At 41.1% G+C, this 19,638-nt stretch overlaps 1 protein-coding gene across 1 annotated transcript in view; it reads left to right on the top strand.

The window, feature by feature from the left end:
* Positions 1–19,414, top strand: part of AKT1 (v-akt murine thymoma viral oncogene homolog 1) — a 34,583-nt gene extending 15,169 nt beyond the window's left edge. The window contains exons 8-12 of the mRNA XM_010072493.1: positions 655–783; positions 5,010–5,224; positions 13,076–13,163; positions 17,914–18,016; positions 18,719–19,414. Of these exons, the coding sequence (XP_010070795.1) occupies positions 655–783; positions 5,010–5,224; positions 13,076–13,163; positions 17,914–18,016; positions 18,719–18,798 (615 nt within the window). The 3' untranslated portion in view covers positions 18,799–19,414. The remainder of the gene's footprint in view (positions 1–654; positions 784–5,009; positions 5,225–13,075; positions 13,164–17,913; positions 18,017–18,718) is intronic.
* Positions 19,415–19,638: the final 224 nt, after the last annotated feature.

The following is a 19,638-nucleotide window of genomic DNA, read 5'->3' as shown; positions in this document are numbered from 1 at the left end:
TGTTTCCAGGCTATGTCAAAATAATTTTGGGATTCCTGCTCGGATTTTGTCTCCCATATCACCGTAATTCCTTTGAAAGTGTGTTTTATTTCATACACAGTGGAAACTCTGTCCTGAAATCAGGATGGCTTTCTCAAAAATTAGTTGCGCAGGCTAAGATGAATACCATTTGCTGAGTAAATGTATAAAGTGTTAATGCATGTACAGAGTCTCTTTGGAAGTGTTTCCTTAGCCTCGTGTTTGATTTTTTTTTCATTTGCTATCCTGTACTGATACAGACTATTTCATAAAATCACTTAGAGTAAAAGCAGGGATGAAGTTGTGTGAGGGGGAATATTTAATATATTTTTAAAAGAACTGGTGTTCTCTTGGTGATAATATTGTAGAAGCATAAATACAGTGTCTACATTCTGAATTCTCTCTGTATATATGATTGGTTACCCAAAGACTGCAAATTAGGTACCTAGTGTTCCCTGAAGAACTTAGGAAAATGATATAAATGCACATTTATATCATGCATGCTTTGCCAGCTACTATGGTTCCGACCCCAGCAAGAACAGGGCTGAAAACTGATCTGCAGAAATTCATGTCTTTCACTGCCTTGCTCTGGAGTGGTGTATGTAATAATGTCTTTCATTTGGATTTTCCTCTCAGTTGGAAAATCTTATGCTGGATAAAGATGGACACATAAAAATAACAGACTTTGGACTATGTAAAGAAGGCATAAAGGATGGAGCAACAATGAAGACTTTCTGTGGCACTCCAGAGTATCTTGCACCAGAGGTATGTTTATGTTGGCTATTTACTAAATTATATTCTTAAATGCCGTCTGTGATAGCAATAGGGCTACAGAACAATTCCAGTTCCCTAATGTGTTCATACAATAGCTACTGTTATATAATAACCCACACACATTATTCATCATGTTTTGGGACATAGCATAATGATGTGTGATAATTTTTGGGCAGGGTAGTATCTTCCTTTCACTTTAGGGAATATTTACATTTTGCTGGAACAGTGTTTACTTCTTCTGTCAGAAATCTAAAAAAAATAAAATTAAATTACATAAAATACTACTTGATGAATTGGTGACTGTTTTGCAATTTGTTTGCTGCGTGTTGACCCATTTGAAAGATATCAGCAGGACTTGGGTTAAGAAGTAAAAGTATTGTCCAATTCTCTTACTGTTTGAAGACAGTATAAGGTGACATGTTTTCAGAAACAGGACAGACCCAGCTTTTTCTGCAGTGTATAGCATGGTATGCATTAATTTGTGACTGTAAGAGCATGAGATGTTTCTCAATATTAATTTGAACTTTCAGTTTCAGAGGAAATAAATTCAAACAGGGGATCTCAGTCCCCAAACTGTATGTTTGGGGGATTTTTTTTTACTATTTTTTTTTTTTAAGTGTGAAACACAAATGTGTACTTGCGGCTTTCATCCTGGAAATACTCCTGAGAGTTGTGCAACACTCGTGGTGTTATAGCTATGAGTTAGTTACGGACAGATCAAAAGTGAAATTGTGTGATACAGAATATATGTACACATGGTATTTCGCAGGCAGACACTAGTTTTCTCTGCCCACGCTCAGAGCTGGCTGGAAGCAGACTCCGCTGTATTAGTAGGGCACGAAGCCTGAGCTACACGCAGTGTGCCTCACAGAAGGGCTTGTTGTCTTGCAGTGGGTGCTTTGCTACCCGTGGCGTTAAGACTTCCATCCAGCTTGGAGCACAGGCAGAAGCAGGTCTTGGGCTGCCAGCAGATTATGTATTGTTGGCACAGCCAGGATGTAGCCTTTCTCTGAGTTGGGAGACTTGGGCATTGCGGACCTTTCTTGAGCTGCAGTATGCAGAAGTACAAAGTATGGAAAACCAAAGTGGAGGAGGAATATTTCTACTGAGAGCTGATGTCTTTTCTGATCAACACTTCTGCATGCTCCCCTTGCATAGCAGCAGCAGCATGCTCTTGTTTTGTTTTTTGTTTGGTTTTTTATTTTAACTCCTGTCTGCTTTCAAGGGCCTCAAGTCTCTTCGTAATAATGAAGAACATGGGCACCTGTCATAGTAGCTTGCAGCAAGGAGGTGGAGCCAGTCTCATGATAGCTGCTAGCTCTCCATGGATCACCAGAAGTCTTCAGTGAATCTAAATTGGGGTCCATGCACCACAATTTGAGATTTAGTGATGCAGGGAGTAATTAGCAGCGTGACAAGAGTGTTCATTATTCATAAACCTGGCTTTTATTTTAGCTTCCCTCTTAAAATCAGTTGCTGAACTTCAGTTTCTCATCTAGGATTTTATAAGGAGACTAAAAATATTTATTGTTCTGGTTTTGTTTTTTCCTAACCTGGAATGTGGGGATTCCCCATGCAGACATTAAGTTGTTCTTTCTGTTTTATTATTTGCTATTATTTTTCTTTTTAATACTTATGATGAGTTGGCTCATCCAAAACCCTGAAGGACAAATCCTTTTGATTAACCCAGCTCTCTCCCTTACTTGCAAATCCCATCTGTGAGTTGGAGTGTTAAATTCTGGAGGCTTTTGTCATCTGGTCGATAGCATGCAAAAAATCTGGAAATTATGCGCGAGTGTTATTCCATGCGTTTAAGGTCATACATCCTTAAAAGCAAGGGTCTCAATCTTCTTGTCTGCGTTTGTAACTTGAATCCGGCGTAGCGGCGTGTTTGTACAGTTGTTGCATCGTTGTTTTTAGGTTCATGCTGGAATCTCGTGCATGGATGACAGTGACTGAACCATGTCAACTTTGATGTGTCAGATGCATCGATGGCTGTGATGTTTACAGCTGTTGTGTCTTCTCTTTCAGATTCCATATCACAGCAGTCTAGAGCTGCTCATTAGGAAATTATGATCCTTTAGTTTAAGCAAAATGACCTTGTTACTTTACTGCTCCCCAGCTATCCTGCCTGTTGCAATAAATCATGGATGAGTGCAGTACCTTTTTTGTTATAATATATTTTTGATACTAAGACCATTGCTCTGTTTTGTGCAATCACTGATATGAGTGTATGCTCATTGTGATAAAGACCTTTGAAGAAATAAGTTTTTTATATTCTGTTCAGAATTAATGGAGTTGAAGGAAAGAGCCGTAGTTAGTAATCTAGATTATAATACATAGTATCAGTATGCTTCCTAAAATAACATTTGAAGTGTTTGCTGCATTTCGAAAGCACCTGTAGCATTTATTACATACACAACAAAGTCCTCTGTGGTTTTGCTTTTGTTTCAGTCCTCTTCTATTGCATCTCTTGCAGCAGTTTAAAAAATACAAATAAAAATTGCAAGCCCCGTGACTATTTTATTTTAGGTAACCCAAGCGTAGGGGAGTGTGAACAGGAAGCACTTAGTGAACAGGGTGACTCAGAGAGCAGTAACTGCATTGTCACACAATATCTCCTGTGAGCTGAAGGGCTGCGATGCCTCGGGAAGGACGGGGATGGCTCCTGGAATCCTGTCCGGCCAGCAGCTGTGTCGGCCGTATACATATACAGGGCAGCTGCAGAGCCAGCTGTCGTTTGGTGTGAATCATATGGCAGGGGATGCTGTAAATAGACCAACATGGGGTAATCTAATACCTGGCAACCTTTTGATTTTTACTGCAGGTTTTTTTAGATAATTAAGGGAATAATCAGTGAATAAAGAGAGGCAGAGTGCAAGCAGTTGTTACATGGAGTGTCTTGATGCTTCTTTTTTGTATGCAAAACCTTTCTCAAGGTTTGTAAGAGGTTCAGATCCTGCTTTTGTTAAACTTCCATTAAGTTCATTTGGCTTTTTCAGCTTTTAAATTTTGAGTGTAAAGTATTCTGAATTGTAGCAATGTGTACAGCTCATACAGACATGGTGCAACAAGAAAACACGCTGGTGGTGCAGTCGTGGTTTGTGCTCTTAGCAAGAGTAAGCAGTTCAGTGCCAACCCACGAAAAGAGTAAAGATGACAACTAAAACCTGAGGACAGGGTCTGGAACATGAGACTGTTGGTGTCAGCTACAGACAACTGCGTAGGAGACACAAAGTCTAGAGAAGTCCTCGTAACATCCACTCCACAAGCCACAAAACACTCCCAACTCCCTTCAACAGCCTTCAGTGCAGAAGATCAGAAATGCACTATGACAGGGCTTCACTGGAGCAGGCAGGAGAGATGAAGGGCACTGCTGGGGTCCCAACACCCTGCTGGAGCTTTGTTGGGTAGAAGTGCCCAGGGGAGAGGAAAAATGAGCCCTGTTGGATTCCTTCTGCAGTGAGCCCTGGCAGAATTTCACCCCACTGACAATTCCTGGGTTTTCAGCCCTCTAAGCAGAGGCAGGAGTGTTAGAGCTAGTGAGCAAGTGCCTTCAGAGGCTAGGAGGGAAAACATTTCCAGACAATTTGGCTGCCGTTTTAGGGTCTTACAGCAGGTCAAATGTTAGGAGTGGTGTTCTGTCTCTTAGTGTTTGATGTAGGTGAGTCATTTAGTATTTGTGGGTGGTCTCTCAGGATGTGCAGAGCCACTCTTTGGGGGGTGCAGGTTGATGTGAAGATGATGGGGATGTTTGGCTTGTTGCTTGTGAAGTAGCAGCGTGACGGTCTTCTCTCTTCTCCCTGTACTTGGTCCTTGGTGGTTTGGGGTTTTCTGAAAAATTGGATCACATTTGGAACAGTTTGTGATGAAGAAGTGAGAATTTAACAGCTGGCTCTGTAATGTGAGAACAGTCCTCAGCCTTTGGCCTTTCAAAGGTTGTGCTTATCATGACCATAACATGAGGGAGGGTGGGAGGAAGAAGAGAAGGAAGCTGCTGTAGCATACCTGCTGCCTCCTTTTCCTCCTCCTGCTCACCTAGCGCAGTGAATGTGGATGCCAGTTCTTTTCAAATGGATCTTCTGCAAATTCTCCACTGGTAGATTCAGCTGTGATGTGTGAAAAGATGAACTTGCTGGGGTAAATTTTGCCTTGAGTTCTGTGTTCATGCCTGTTTTGGGAATGTTTTCTAAAGCCTTTTCCTTACATTTCTGCAGGTGCTGGAAGATAACGACTATGGTCGTGCAGTGGACTGGTGGGGTTTAGGAGTTGTGATGTACGAAATGATGTGTGGCCGGCTCCCTTTCTACAATCAGGACCATGAAAAGCTCTTTGAACTCATCCTAATGGAGGAGATTAGATTTCCACGCACTTTGTCACCTGAAGCAAAATCCCTCTTGTCAGGTCTGCTGAAGAAAGATCCTAAGCAAAGGTAAGACTATATTGCTTTTTTGTTTTAACTTTTGACATGAGCTGACACTGCAAATAGTGACATGAAGCAGCTTTGGTGATCAGAAGGCTGGACTTCTGAATACGATGGCTGCCATAACACAAAACTATAGCCTGGGACAAAGCAAGTTAACCCTGTCTTCAGTCATAACTAATGCAATGGCTGCTGTGGGTTATAAGCTGCTCTACACTGAATGCTTTCACCTTCTGTCCCAGTTCGGGCTGCTGTCCATTTTCTGAATTTTCGGTTAAATCTGTGCTGGTGATTTAGCATCCTGCTTTGAACAGCAGGTGGTGGTGTTTGTACCCTGTTTGCAGTGGAGATTATACCATGCTTAATCTACTTTTCCTATTTTCTCCTTTTGTGTTTTTTGCTTTGTTTTGTTTTGGGTTTTTTGCTATGCTGTATTATTTAAGAAGTAACCCTTGATTTAAAAACAGAAAAAGCAAAACAAAACAAAAAAACCCCAAGGCCTTAATGGCTAGCAAACAAAAAATAAAACAAGATCCAAAAAGGATGTTGTCCTTCGCACAAAGATAAACATCAGTTTAAAAACCTGCCATCTTGTCAACCCAGACATTTTTAAAACAAATAATATTGTGACTCTGCCCTGAGCTCCTGTCCTGAACCTTCCACTGTAAATGGGCCTCAAATAGGAAATCTTTCATGTGAGGTGCAAACAGAGTATTCTGGTTTGCTTTCTGATGTTTGTTTAGTCTGCGTGTGTGCATGCACATAGCAGGAAAAATGGGTTTTGCCAGTGCGTGGATACTTGTAGCAAGGATTTTTGTCATCACTGTAGGCTAATTCTATCACTTTTTTTGATGGAAGATCCTGTTGAGGGGTCTTGTAGTGCAAATCCATAGTTTGTACTACTGCAGGATTCAACTTAGCGGTGACATGGGGAACCAGGAACAGTTGTAGTCAGGATCATGGCCAGCCTTGTACTAGGGGACAACAGCTGCCCACCTCTCCTGAACCTGGGAGGAGCTGCAAGGGGACCTCCAGAAGCTTGCGTAATTGATTAGCAGCCCCCTAAGGCACTGTGCTCTGTGAGCATGATTGCAGCCCCTGCCAACAGGATTCCTGTCCAGGAAAGTGCTGGGTTAAATACAGTTATGACCCTTTTGTAGCTTATTCAGGTGAGGCTTTTCAGTCACTGGAAAGGGAAGCGGCATCTGCTGTAATTTGTTCTTAAAGGGGCATCTCTGATGAACCAAAATGCAATTTGTTTACAAACAAAGAGCGCCCACTTGTTTCTAATTGCAAGGTTTTCCCAATGCCAATAATTACTCCACAATATGCTAATTTTATACAAATAGCCACTTCTTCACATGTATCTTCTGCAGGCTTGGAACCAGTGATGCTCTGATCTGTTGGACAGATGATTTTTCATGCTGCTGATAGAAATAACTATAGACTAGACAAGCCTGCACACATGTCCACAGCTTGCTAATTACACTGGTGCTTCCCCAGCTTTTTGGATCATGGACCATTCTTAAATACTGTTTTTTCACCAGTCACTGTTCACCCAGCTTTTTTAACTGAAGCTGTGATTCTGCAAATCCACTGCGCTTCATGGCATTTTGGGCAGTATTGAGAACTGAGCTGGAAGCACTAGGGGTAGAAGTTCTGAGTCCTGGCTTTGCAGTTCCAAGTTCTCTTTACTGTGTGGTATGTGTGCTGGAGTAGGTGCCTGGGATACTTAGTAGTTGACTCATAGTGAGTTCATATCAAAGAAGAACAGCCAGATAGCTACAAAAATACATTCAGTGAAAAGTTAAATAATGTGTGACAGTCTGGTTGACATTAGCTCGTTAATGATGCTTTGGGGATGTGTAATTCAACAGAAATCCCCTCTGACACAAGCCCAGTGGTGGACAGAAGTTGGTGTCATCGTAATGTTGTGTAGCAGAAAACATCAGAATTGGCAGTGTTTAGTAACTGCTGGTGAGCTTCAGAGTGGGATAGAGGAGACAGACAAAGCCATGGGGAAAATGAAACTGGGACATACTCCCCGTAAAAGGCCAGGCTGGATGAGGCTTCGAGCAACCTGGGCTAGTGGGAGGTGTCCCTGCCCATGGCAGGGGTGTTGGAACTCGATGATCTTTAAAGGTCCTTTCCAACCCAAACCATTCGATGGTTCTATGATTCTGTGAAAATCCTCAAAAAAAACCCAACCCAAACCAAAAAAACAAACCCCAAGAACAATAAAGGTTGATACAATGAAGCTCAGTGATGAGGATATTTTAAGTTAAATATCAAGGAGCTAGTGAGTGAATTGTGACCTGGGTCAGTGAATTAAATCTTAAAAGTTACCTGTTGTACCTGAGCTGGAAATACAGAAGCAGTCTTAGCATTCTGCATTCAGTAATACCAGTTCAGTCTCAAACTCACTGGCATATGGGAAAAATGTGAAGAACAATAAATTGCATTCTGCTTTTAATCATGGCTGTTTTCTAAATTTGGTCATATGAAATCCATTTTGTAAGAGAAAAGGAATTTTGAAGTTTCTTTTGGGATTGATATAAGTTTATTAATCTTGTAATGTGAGCCCTGATTTTCCTAAGGAGGAAAAAACCTATTCTGTAAATATTTCCTTTTATTATGACCTGAAATTCTCCTTCGCTGCTTTGTGACATGTTTCAACTGGAAGGAGGTAATCACAGTATTTTTTTCACACGTAAAACTGCGAAATTTTTAACTTCTATTATTCTTTCTCTGGCTGTGGAGGCTGCACCTGTGAAAGTAGGCATGGATCAGAGGGTCATCAGAGGGTCCACGTAAACAGGCTGAGTTTAGACGGATGGGTGGGTTTGTAATCAGCAGAGTGTCTCACAAGCTCTGAATCTTGGCAGGTTTTAAACTTGAGAGAACTTCAGGATGGGTTCCTCTGAATTTGGATTATGTGTTTTCACTACATGCCTTAGTTCTCTATGTCACAGGTCAGGGTTGTTCAGCTTCTTTTGGATCGGGTTTGTCACAAGCTGCTTCATCTGCTGACTTCCATGATACTGTTGGACCTTGCCATTCGGGAAGAATGAGAGGAAGAAGATGCAGTATTTCACAAACACCTGTTAAAAGATTTAATGGCTTCACAGAGTTGTAGTTGGGGCTTTAGAACGCTGAAGCTGGTCGTTGGGAACTGGTGATCAGCCACACAAAGATCTTGCACTTTGTTCCTTCTAGTGTTGGTCGCTCTTTCCACATCCAGAGTGCAACTTTGGCTGCAGGTGTTCTGGAAGATCAGGGTCAATTGAGCTTTTGCCTGCATGAGAACCAAGCTCCTTGGTTTTTTTTCCTTTTGAAAGGAGGCGATTTGTAGTTAAGGTGTATGTCTGTCTGTTTGTGGTGCTCTGCTATGGGAAGGGTAGATAGCTTGAGCAAATTTGCTGTCATACACAGCTAGGTCTGCAGCCCGCGCAACTGCTGCTGGAGTTGGAAGGGGCAGCAGTGACTTCAGGGGCTTGGAGGTGGTCCCAGCTAGCTGGTGGCAGGCAGGAGGTAACCTTGAATAGCTGGTCCTCTGGGGCAGCAGACTTCATGCCTTGTGGGCATCCAGAGTTTTGAAACCATGCATGACAAGTGTCTTACGTGTGCTCTGAAATGTGTGTGTGTTGAGCACAGAAGTGTTTCTGTCTCCAGACAACTCCAGTGTCTTAGGTATCACTTGAACTGCAGAGTGCTCATCAAGTCTTCATATATGTTTCACCAGGTGCTTTGAAGTACACTGAGATTTAGCTGTTGTGTATGATAATTTTAGTCTCAATGAGTTCAGTCCAGAGCTATTCAGAACAAGCTTGGACAAACTCAAAACAGTTCATCTGTAAGAGATCTAAATTGTAGCTGAGGAAAACAAAAAAGGCAAATTTAAAGAGATTTTTTTCCCAGCTTTCTAGAAATGGGTAGTTTAGAGACTTCCCAAGCCTCAGCATCCTCAAACATGACTCCTTTGTGGTTACTTAATGTGGGGATGGGAGCTTTTCCAGTGTTACTGGATCCACTACATTTGTGTTGCACATGTGTGGTTAATGAAGAAGTGGGAAGTAAAGCTCAGCATGGAGCTGGGAGTTGCATTAGGCTTTACAAAGGTCTTAATCTCTGAGGAGGTAAGCCTGCAAAGACTGTATGTACAGGGCTTGGGGAAGAATGTGGCCTTTTCCTTCCAAATCCGGAGTTAACAAATTGTGCTGTTCCTGAAGCCAGCCAGAGCTTCCCTGTGCTGCTAGTGCCAGAGAAAAGCACTGTAGGTGCAGTTCCTAAATCCTTCCCTGCAGCTATTAGAGACCTCTGAAGGTAAGGGCCATTGTACAATCTATTACTAGTCTCCATCCTGACTGTATCAGAGAAGGAGAAATACACATCTGTGTGCTCTGAGCTAGTGAACACCGGTAGCTTTTGCTGAGCTGATTTTCTTGAGCCTGGTGGGTATATTTGTAGTGCTGTAGAACCAGATTTGGGGGCACTGGGGAGTCAGAGAAATCATGTGAAGATAGAATAGCAGCAGAAATTGTGCCTAAAGCTGTGGCCATGCTCTCAGATGAGGATGATGCATCTGCAAATCTGTAAACAACAGAAATCTGTCACCTGAAAGTATGACAGTCTCTTTAGATGACAATCCGCCCACAGAGAGAACCTGTATTGTGGCTCCTAATACGGTGAAGCACGAGTTTGTGAATGGGATTATTTGGCAGGGCAGAGTGAAGGTGGTTGCTGCCCACTTTCCTGCATTGGAGCCTGGCTGTCATTACTGTAGAAACTTTTTAATTATAAATCTAGAAGTTTGTGGGTTTCTTCTTAAAGAGCTGGAATGGTCCTGGGTGCTGGGCACTGTTTACTTTTACATGGACAAGTAGAGAAACAGTATTTTTCCTGTGATCCACTAATTGCGATCTTCTGGCCCATGATAATAATACTTTCATTGTTGACTATGTGTTTATGCACTGTATTTTTTAATATATATATTATTAAAAATTACAGTGGAATGATAGCTGTTTGCCCTTGACTCATGGAGCACAGACATTTGTCATTAAATGATTAAAGGAACTTGCAAGCAATACACAGTTTCATAAAAATTAAAAATGTGGAAATAGTTTAATATTATTAACTTTATTAATAATTTTCTCTTTGGGATTTAGCTGAAACATTGAAACAAAGCCTCTCAGACATAGGTGGAAGTTAAAATGAATGACCAGAATTGTTTGGCAGGTTTTTTTTAAGGAAGCCAGTTTACTCAGAAGTTGGAGGTGGGTGGGGTTTGGTTTTGGTTGCTTTTTTGGCCTATACACTTTCTGTTATGTTTCCTTGTACACTATAAATCTCAGTAGCTTTTTCTTTTCAAGTCCTATTTATACAATTTTTGATTCTGTCTGAAGACTTAAATGCACCTAATTTAACTTTATTGTACAAGGATCTTTTCAAGACTTTTATTCCTCCTATATTTTTCTTCAGTTGATGCATGTCCTTATAAAAGACAAACCTGCTCCTTTTTCAGGTCTCACTGGGGCTTAACCATGATGTTTGTGTTAGGTGCTGATTTAATTTTGTTCTCCTTGAGAGGGTCCTTTCATAACAATAACGAAAAACAAGAGTGTGTTTTGGAATAAGTACGTATCCAAAATATGAGATTTCTGTTGTTTCCCCATTCGCTTTGAATGGATTTGTTTAATAGTACAGATTTTTTAAAGGTAAGTAAAACATCTGGAGTTTTTCTTGGCATTACACTGAGTATATATTTGTCCTTCGTGGAACAAAGGCTTATATTAGATAACGTATTCTCCAAAGCACTCGTACATGGCTGCAGCCAGCCAGCCTTCCTGCATGCTTCTGCAAAACATGATTCAGGTTCTTGTTAGCTCATAGTCACACCTGAACTTTTGTGCAGAAGTGCAGTCTGCTGACATTTGTGGATAAAGAGGATCGACTCCACCCTCTTCTTCACCGGTCATCATCATCTGCACTGGGGAAGCAATGCGGAGCCTGGTTCAGACTTGGCAAAGCCTCTAGACCTGTGGGGAACCCGCCGAGAGATGATTACTCACAGAGTTTGTCTCTGTTCCCAGCCTGCCCTGGAGTTTGTCTCTGTTCCAGGCTCCTCTGCAGCTGTCTAATGTGCTGCCAGGCAGATGGGAGAGCCATCGTCCGTCTTGTTTTGGCCTGTGGGGCTCTAGGGTGAACTTTACGCTTGGTCTTAGAGCTTACCTGGGGAAGGAGGGCATCACCCAGCACTTTGTGGATCAAAGCCTGGGGGCCCGTTCCTTGTTCCACTGCACATTTCCTGAAGGAACGTGAAGGAGTAAAGCCCTTAGGTTGCTGTGCCACTAAATGGAAGAGCACCAGGAAGCGAGCATGGACTCTGAACTCCCAGTCACCTTTGTCACTTGGTCTCTGTGGTACAGCTGTGGCCCCTGCCAGCCTGTGCTCCCTGAAGGCAGTGCTTGGGCATGGCTGAGAAGGTTGCACATGCCAGGATCCATTCCCAGTCAGCAGTGTGGACAAAGTGTCACCGTATTTGACTACTACAGTAAACAATTGTCCAACAGTGTCCCAAGCCTTAGAGCTACATCCCAGAGCATGCAGTGCAGTCTCAAGCTGTAAAAATACCACTTCAATGGGCTGTAGAACAGCCTTCACATTATCACTGATATTTTGAACCAAACCCCTCTCTTCTGTCCCCAAATAATCATGTATTAAGGCCGCAGGGTTACTGCATGTGGCCCGAAGGAGATTCAGGGCCAGCTGCTGTGCAGCATGGATGGGGCCTGGCCGGGCAGCTTGGCTTCGGGTTCTTAAAACAGTCCTTGGCCCTTTATTCTGTAGCGGTATAGCTCTAGCCTTGGTCACATAGAGCCATTGTTCCAAGCTCTTAAAATAGGGATAATCTCTCAGTTTGCCAGTGGCACCAAGAATCAGAGAAGAGGCAGATAGTAGAGGTTGGCCTGGATGGACATGGAGAAATGTCTTGTACTTAAAATCCTGAGCGTCGTCTTAACCTTGGTACCTGAAAGTAGGTCTCCTGCTGATTACTTCAGTGTGTGTTTTGTTTTCTCAGTGCATGCCTTTGCTTGCAGATGTGGTTCAATCTTTTAGAGAACATTTTAACATCCACAGCAGAATTTAAGCAACTGTTAGCTCAAGACTGTAGCTAAACTGATTGCATCTATAAGCTGTGTGGACAGTTTTATTTTGGAATAGAAGTGCTTTATCTTGATATACCTTAAGTCAATAAAACACCCTTTGTGCCTTCGTGAAGCCAAGGAAGAGGAAAGATTTGCATACAACATGATACCATCACTGCAGCTGTCAACTGTTTTCTTTAATGGAAATTTAAATCAGGTTGCATAAATCAGTTTGTCTTAAAGATCCTTGCCTCTGTTGTGCTTTGAAATTAAATTCAGTTTTACTGCTGGCATCACTCTGCTCTAGAAAATTGTGAGGGGTGGTCACTCATTAATTTAGAAAGAGAGACGGGTGTGTGGCTCAGACCTTTTACTTGCAGGATCTGCTGTGGTCCTTAGGACAGCATCTTTCCTGAAGGGCAGGTCTTTTGAATTGTGATTATTTTTTTTTTATTTTGTTTGTTTGTTTGTTTAAGAGAGACCTTTATTCTAAATTTATTTGTTAGCATGTTTTCAGATCTTTTAGTGGAACTGTGTTAAAGCCTAAAATAGACTATCCTGCATCCCTTCCACAAAAAACAAATGTAAAGCAAATGCTAGAACTGTTCCTAAATGTATTGTATACACTGAGAATGTCTTAACTACTGTTTAATAAAAATTGTATGAGAAAAATAACTGTACTCAAACTTTTAATTACTTATTTTGTCCCAAACAGGTTAGGTGGTGGTCCTGATGATGCCAAGGAGATTATGCAGCACAAATTCTTTGCTGGCATTGTTTGGCAAGATGTATACGAGAAAAAGGTACTTGTACAACTGTTCCCCCAAGGTGAATTGTAGCTGTGGATGTAAGGAATGTGTCAAATTTTTTTGCCGTCTGTAAGGTACGCAGAAGCCCTGCAGGGAAGAGGTTTGCCATTGTTTTTAGCAAGGCTAAACTGCTTCATGTTTCTTAAAATACTGTGATCAGATTACCTCTGACCCAAAGCTTTTTTTTCACAATGACAGAGTATCTCTCAATGAGGTACTTGTTGTAATCAAAATTGCTTCCAAATCTATGCAGTGTATAATCTTTTAAAATGGCTTTTCCTCTGAATTCTTCTTGCCATTCCTTGCTATCAACTGACACGTCCCTTGCGAGCGCAGGAGCTACTGTTGGTTCCTGAGCATCTGGAAGCAAAACTTCCTAGAAGCAGTAGTGGAAGATGGGCTGTTTGTTCCCTTTGCATTTCTCCTGTCTTGAATGATGAAATTAGACTGAATAGGCAAGTGCAGAGAAGTGTAGCCTTTACACCAATCTGAGTCTTTTTTTTGGTGATAGAGGGCAGATGTGAAATGTCTGCACTTCATGGTGTTTCTCATTGGTTTTCCTTGAGACCCACTGAGTTTGTAGGCTGTCCAACAAGAGCCGCTGAAGTCAAAGAGCCCAGCCCTTTCTGTATGAGTGTGTTTCATCAGTTGTCTATGCCTTACTGTCCTTTTGTTCACAGATAACTTATTCCACTCCTCTAAGATGCCCTGTTTCATGCTCTTGGGGTGATCTGCTGTTGTCCTCTCCCATTTGGTTCTCACCAGCCACATAAGCTCACATGAAATGCAGCTAACTAAAACATGGGTCTGGTGATTCAAGGCTCCCATCTACTGGTGCCACATGATCTCACTGAATCCTGCCCTTTCCTGATTTCCCTCCTTGCCCCTGCAGCCCCTCATGGTATCAGACCTCATTTGATCTCTAAATACAGTTTAGTTTTCCCTCCAGTTGGTGGGAGCAGGTGAGAAACTTAGCAGAAACTGAGTTTTAATTCTTTGTATTTTTTTTGGTAAAACTGATACAGTGATCTGTATACAAATGTTATATATACATTAGCAACATTTGTATTTAAAAAAAAAAATACAGCATAACACTGCAGGTTTCCATACTATAGTGGGAGAATTGTCCAGTGCTTGTATACAATTACAAAGAGTGTTCTGTTTCCTTCTCTTTCACTTCCTCACAGATACGTGTGGCTAAAGGGAACTGAAAAATCATAAAACTATTTTTTGTGCCTTGAAAGTGTAGATGGAGTTTAAGACCTCTGTCCTTTCAAAGCATCCCTTGAGAAAGAGCTGCATGCAGCCGTGACGGCAGGAGGGGGTTGTGTGGAGTTGTATCCAGTACAATGTAAAAAGCGTATCTGAATTACTGTTCTAAACAGGAGGTTATCCCCGTTTTCACCCACCTGGGAAGCTGAATACTTAAGGTTTTGCTATTTTATTGCAGTTTAAGGTAAAAAGTTGGTAACAGGGCTCAAATATCTTCCGTTATTTGTTAACAATGTGATAGTTGCCCTGCTTCCCTGAATGGAGGAGAAATCACACAAGCTGGTGGCAATTCATTTATCCATAGGACTGAGAAAGCCTTCATAAATTGTCCCATGGTACTACCAACTCAGACTGTTGTGAAAACTGAAAAATCCAAATGTTACATATTATGGGAAAACAGTGTGCTAATGGAGACTGTTTCTAACTTTGGCATTTCCAAGGAGGCTGGAATCTGGTTTTGCTCCTGTCCTGTTAGCATGTGCATCTGAAATTGGATATAAAGCATTACCTACTGTAGAAATAGCTACGCTGTGCAAATGAAGAGATTTCAAAAAGCCTGTGAGTAATTGCTGCATATGTTCTCGGCGGTCCAAAGAGAATCTTGCAGCATTTACCTGAAATGCAGTCTCACAGATAAAAGCTAAATTTTGTCAGCTGCGTCGAGGTGTTTATGTGCTACGCTTGGTTACCCACTATCTCCAGATAACAGTGAATATGTTTATGAATATAGGCTTGGGGTAATCGAGAACACTTACTTTGTAATTAAGCTTTTTGGAAAGATAGCTTTCCTTTGAATTATAAGGAGTTCTGAATAACTGGGCTTGTCCCAAGAATTTAAAATATTCATTAGACTCTCCTGGAAGAGTGGTGTTATTTGTCTCTGGTGCAAACAAAGGTACGATTTAATTTGCAGTATTTTGCCCACTCACAAGTGAAACATACACAATGAGATTTTAATCACATGGTTTTTTTCTGGTCTTTTTCATCTCTTAAACCAACATAAGCCTGCGGATATCATGCTGGTCTGCAGCAGTGGGAGGCTACAGGTGGCACCTCTCTGGCAGTTAACTGCAGAGCTATCGCAGTGACAGCTTTTCAGTAAAGCAACATATTTGCTTGGTAAAGCCAGTGTTAGAGCTGTCTGTGGCTTCCCCTCTGTATCCAGCTTAATGTTCTGAATTTGACAGCTAGGGGGAAAAAATTGCCTTGTGGTTGCATCATAATCTGTCTCAAATTGCTCTTAACAGATACTAAAATAAAAGGGAAAATGATACAGGCAGAGCTAGCCCATTACACGTGTGTTCTGACTTAGGATTGCTGCTCCAAGCCGTTCTGATGTGCATAGTTCAGGTGTCTGCTGCAGTGCCCAAGTCCTAAATCACTCTGCTGTGCACAGCAAGCCAGAGCAATTGCATTGCGAGTGCCAAAACCACCATTCGCGTAAAAGGACAGAGAGAACTTCACACGCGTGCACGCACAGCTTGTCAGAAGCAAACCAAGGTTCGCTTTAAGGAATAGGCAGAAGACTGCTCTAAGGAGAAAGAGAATAGAGTTAAAATGTGACAGAAAGAATGCTCATCCTCAGCAGGGTTTTTATGCATATGTTGGTGTGACTTGATTGAGAATGGTATTATTAAGATTATTATGTGAAGCATTCCCTCTTCAGTAGCTTCAAGAGAACTGTAAGGCTCAGAGTCACTCATGACTTTGGGATATTGTGTTTGCTTTTCCTTTTTCAATTCAGGACATAAAGACCACTTCTAAGGAACTTTTTTTTTTTTTTTTTTTGGTCAGGAACATTTGCCAGGCTCCTTTAAATCATCCTTGGGCACAGAGGATCATCAGTAATTAAAAAAAAATTATGATGAATGTATACTCTAATTGTGCTCTCTCATAATAACAGCATTTTTATGTCCCTTAATTTTTAAAAATTGGTTTTAAACTGTAGAATGTTTCTTTGTGTTTGGAAATACCATGATATGTGTAGATGACACTTCTTAAAGTCTTTACATGTAAAATGAAGGAGCTTTATTGGATTGTTGTTTGTAAGACAGGACAACACTCTGTTAGGTGCTCTCAAAACAGATCAGAAAGATGATCCTGGCAATAGGGAGCTTGAAGTCCTTTTCTTACTAACTGACTTGCCGAGCAAATTATTCTTCAGATTTAAGCTGGAGGAAAAGTTGGGGCTGGGGAAGAGTTGTTTTGTTCGCTCAGGATTTGCTGATGTTTTGCAGGTAGTGATTTCTGTGGGTGATGTTCTTATTTCTGTAAGAGAAAAAGTGCAAGTCTCGGGGTCACTGCTTAATTCCAGTTGGAGCAATTTACCATTTGCCTTCGTAAACCTTTCCCTGCCGTTTCATACTGGAAGGCATACACTTCCTCAAGCACGCTCCTAAATTGTTGCCTGGTGTGGCTCTGTGCTATTAAAAGATGGCCATGCTTAACCCCAGTGGTGGGCGAACTGAAGCCCAGCCTTGAGAGCTATTACATGTCCTCTGTGGGAGGGCAAAGAACAGTGTTTACATTCTGTTTCTACCACATCGTGCAGCGGGGAGGTGAGCGAGGTCTGAATCCCAGCTCTGTTGCCCTCCAAAATTGTACGTGTTCCAGCTCTGTGCATCTGTATGCAACCAGCTCTGCCACCCCGCTTCCCAGGCCCGCTCCTCCTTCAGCCCCAGCCGAGCAGCTCTGCTCCATCTGGAGTTCCTCTTGCCAGAGCTTGCCTAGGTACACATGGATGATTTCTAGCCCGTCTGCCCAAGCGAGCATCAAGGATAAAACCCAAATAGCACAACTCACCGTGTACCAAGAGGAGGATGTTCTCTGCTAAGCGTGCTTGGCTTTTTGTAAGCACTCTAGGTTTTCTAAGTTCAGAGTTGATATCAAACAGCTTTTGGGGACCTGGAATATAAATGCTTCATGTTGCTGCTGCCTTGTCCTGAATTCTCCCAGCTTGGTCTGACCTACAGAACAGGAGCCGTTGGAGCTGCATGGGCACAGTAGCTCTGCAGCTGAAATTTTTTTGTGAACGTTGCAACTGTTGTGGTGATACACAAGTCTGGCTGATCAATTTGGTATTACTGAGCATGTTTCTTACTCCTTTTCATCCTCCTCAAGTGTAAATCAGGCTAGATGCAGTTGGCAATTTTCATATAATTAGGTGGGAAACCTATATTTAAACATATATAAACAGTTTATTACTTGACGAAGCATTAGGTTTTTGTAGGATTTTCTTTGTGCAATTAAATCCTAGAGGCAAAATTACTTAAATGCCCCATAAACCGGAAGTGCACACCTAAATAAATACTTTCTACTGTATATGATTCCTTCTTTATGAACCAGGTGTTTTTAACTTATTTTAGGGATGTAGGAAAAGGCACTGTATCTTATAACTCTAGTTCAAATTTTGTCTGTTCCAAACAGTAGTTCAAGAACCTGTAAATGGACAGTGTTTTTCCTCTTTCCACAGCTTGTACCTCCATTTAAGCCACAAGTTACATCTGAAACAGACACAAGATACTTTGATGAAGAATTTACAGCACAGATGATAACAATCACTCCTCCTGACCAAGGTAAAGTTTTCCCAATTGTTGCCCACTACGTTCTCCAGACGACCAGAAAAAATTTGCTGTAATGTTACCTGGTCTCTTTAGACCATGTGAAAAAGCATCAGTTTAAATTTGCTGGTTTTCCTTATAGGTATTTGACCAAGAAGTTAGTAAACTGATGTGAAACTTTCCACATGTCTTTCCAATTTGGGAAATTAAAACCTTATTTAGAAGATAGTGAAATTATTTGTACTCTTGTATTTTCCAAATCTGCACATTCCCACTGGAAAATAATTCTGTTCATGAGTTTTGCGTGTGTACATCTACATGCACACTGTGTATATGCAAGCAGTCAATTGAGTACGGACTAACATCTATATTCAATCAAAATATATTTTATTTTCATGGTAGCTGAGTATGTTTGATGCTCTGAAATAGCAATTGCCAGAAATTCAGAACACTAAATATGGATTTAAGCAATGCAGCTCCTAGCAATTTTAAAAGGACATCCAAACAACTGGTTACATACAGCAACCAGGATCTTCTGTGATGCCCATTTAATGGGGCGAGATGTAACACTTCCCATTTCTTTGTCCTTTCAAGTTGTAGAAGAAAAAGGCATCAGTGACATTTCTGGAATAACTTGACCATGTGTTATCTTATTGTTTGCTTACTTAGAATTAAAAAGGTAGCAAATGTTGTCTACTGTGTTTTTTCATTTTTCAGATGACAGCATGGATTGTGTAGATAATGAGAGAAGACCTCATTTTCCTCAGTTCTCCTATTCAGCCAGTGGAACTGCTTAATGTTTTGCAATGTTTTCTCATTCAGAAACAAAACAGACTGCATTTTGGGGACCTTACTTCAACGGACACTAGAGAACTTTCTATATTATCTGAATTACAAACTGTGTTTGTATTACGATTTAGATGAATTTGTAGGAAACCTCACAGATTCTGTATTTAAAACGATTCTTTGATGCATTTTTGAGAAGGAAAACAAATCCAATCTTAAAGTATTACGTCAAGGCTTTTATGCTGAATGACCATAGGTTTTTAAGAATATACACCAAAACTGTTTACTTTAGAAATAATTAAGGTATTCAACATATCAGCAACTCTGACCAGAAAATCCCCTTATTTTATTTATTTCATACAGTTCATTATCTAAATATAGAATCTGCACTCTGAACAATTAGATTTATATAGGAAGATATAAGACTTTAGTAGCTAGTGCAATAATATAAGCAACAAAGTGAACAAACTCTGGAGGGTTAAGGTTCAAACTCATTTTGGACAGCAGTGAAGTGTCATCCAACTCCAGAAAACCAACTATAGGAACAGCATTAATGGCCTCAGTGAGGTAAATCAAAAAGCAAAAGTTATTTTTGTTATAACATCTGCTACAAGACATTACATATCAAACTGAATCCAGTGGAATTGCCACATCGTACAGATGAGTATTCCATTCTAGACAGTGCATTTAATTATGCCATTTGCGTAGAGTTTAGGAATTCTTCATAGGATTGGCTTCTCAGAACCTAGAAGACGCTTGGTTTACCAATCTAATATGAAATGCAACAATGCAAAATCACCCACTTTCACCACTGTATAAAAATAGCATACAGGTCTAAGTGAGAAATCATC

This window comes from Pterocles gutturalis, unplaced genomic scaffold (assembly GCF_000699245.1).
Source record: "Pterocles gutturalis isolate BGI_N339 unplaced genomic scaffold, ASM69924v1 scaffold18781, whole genome shotgun sequence".
Classification (NCBI taxonomy): Eukaryota; Metazoa; Chordata; class Aves; order Pterocliformes; family Pteroclidae; genus Pterocles; species Pterocles gutturalis.
Note: the sequence above shows the minus strand (reverse complement) of the source record. Positions and strands in the feature narration are given on the sequence as shown.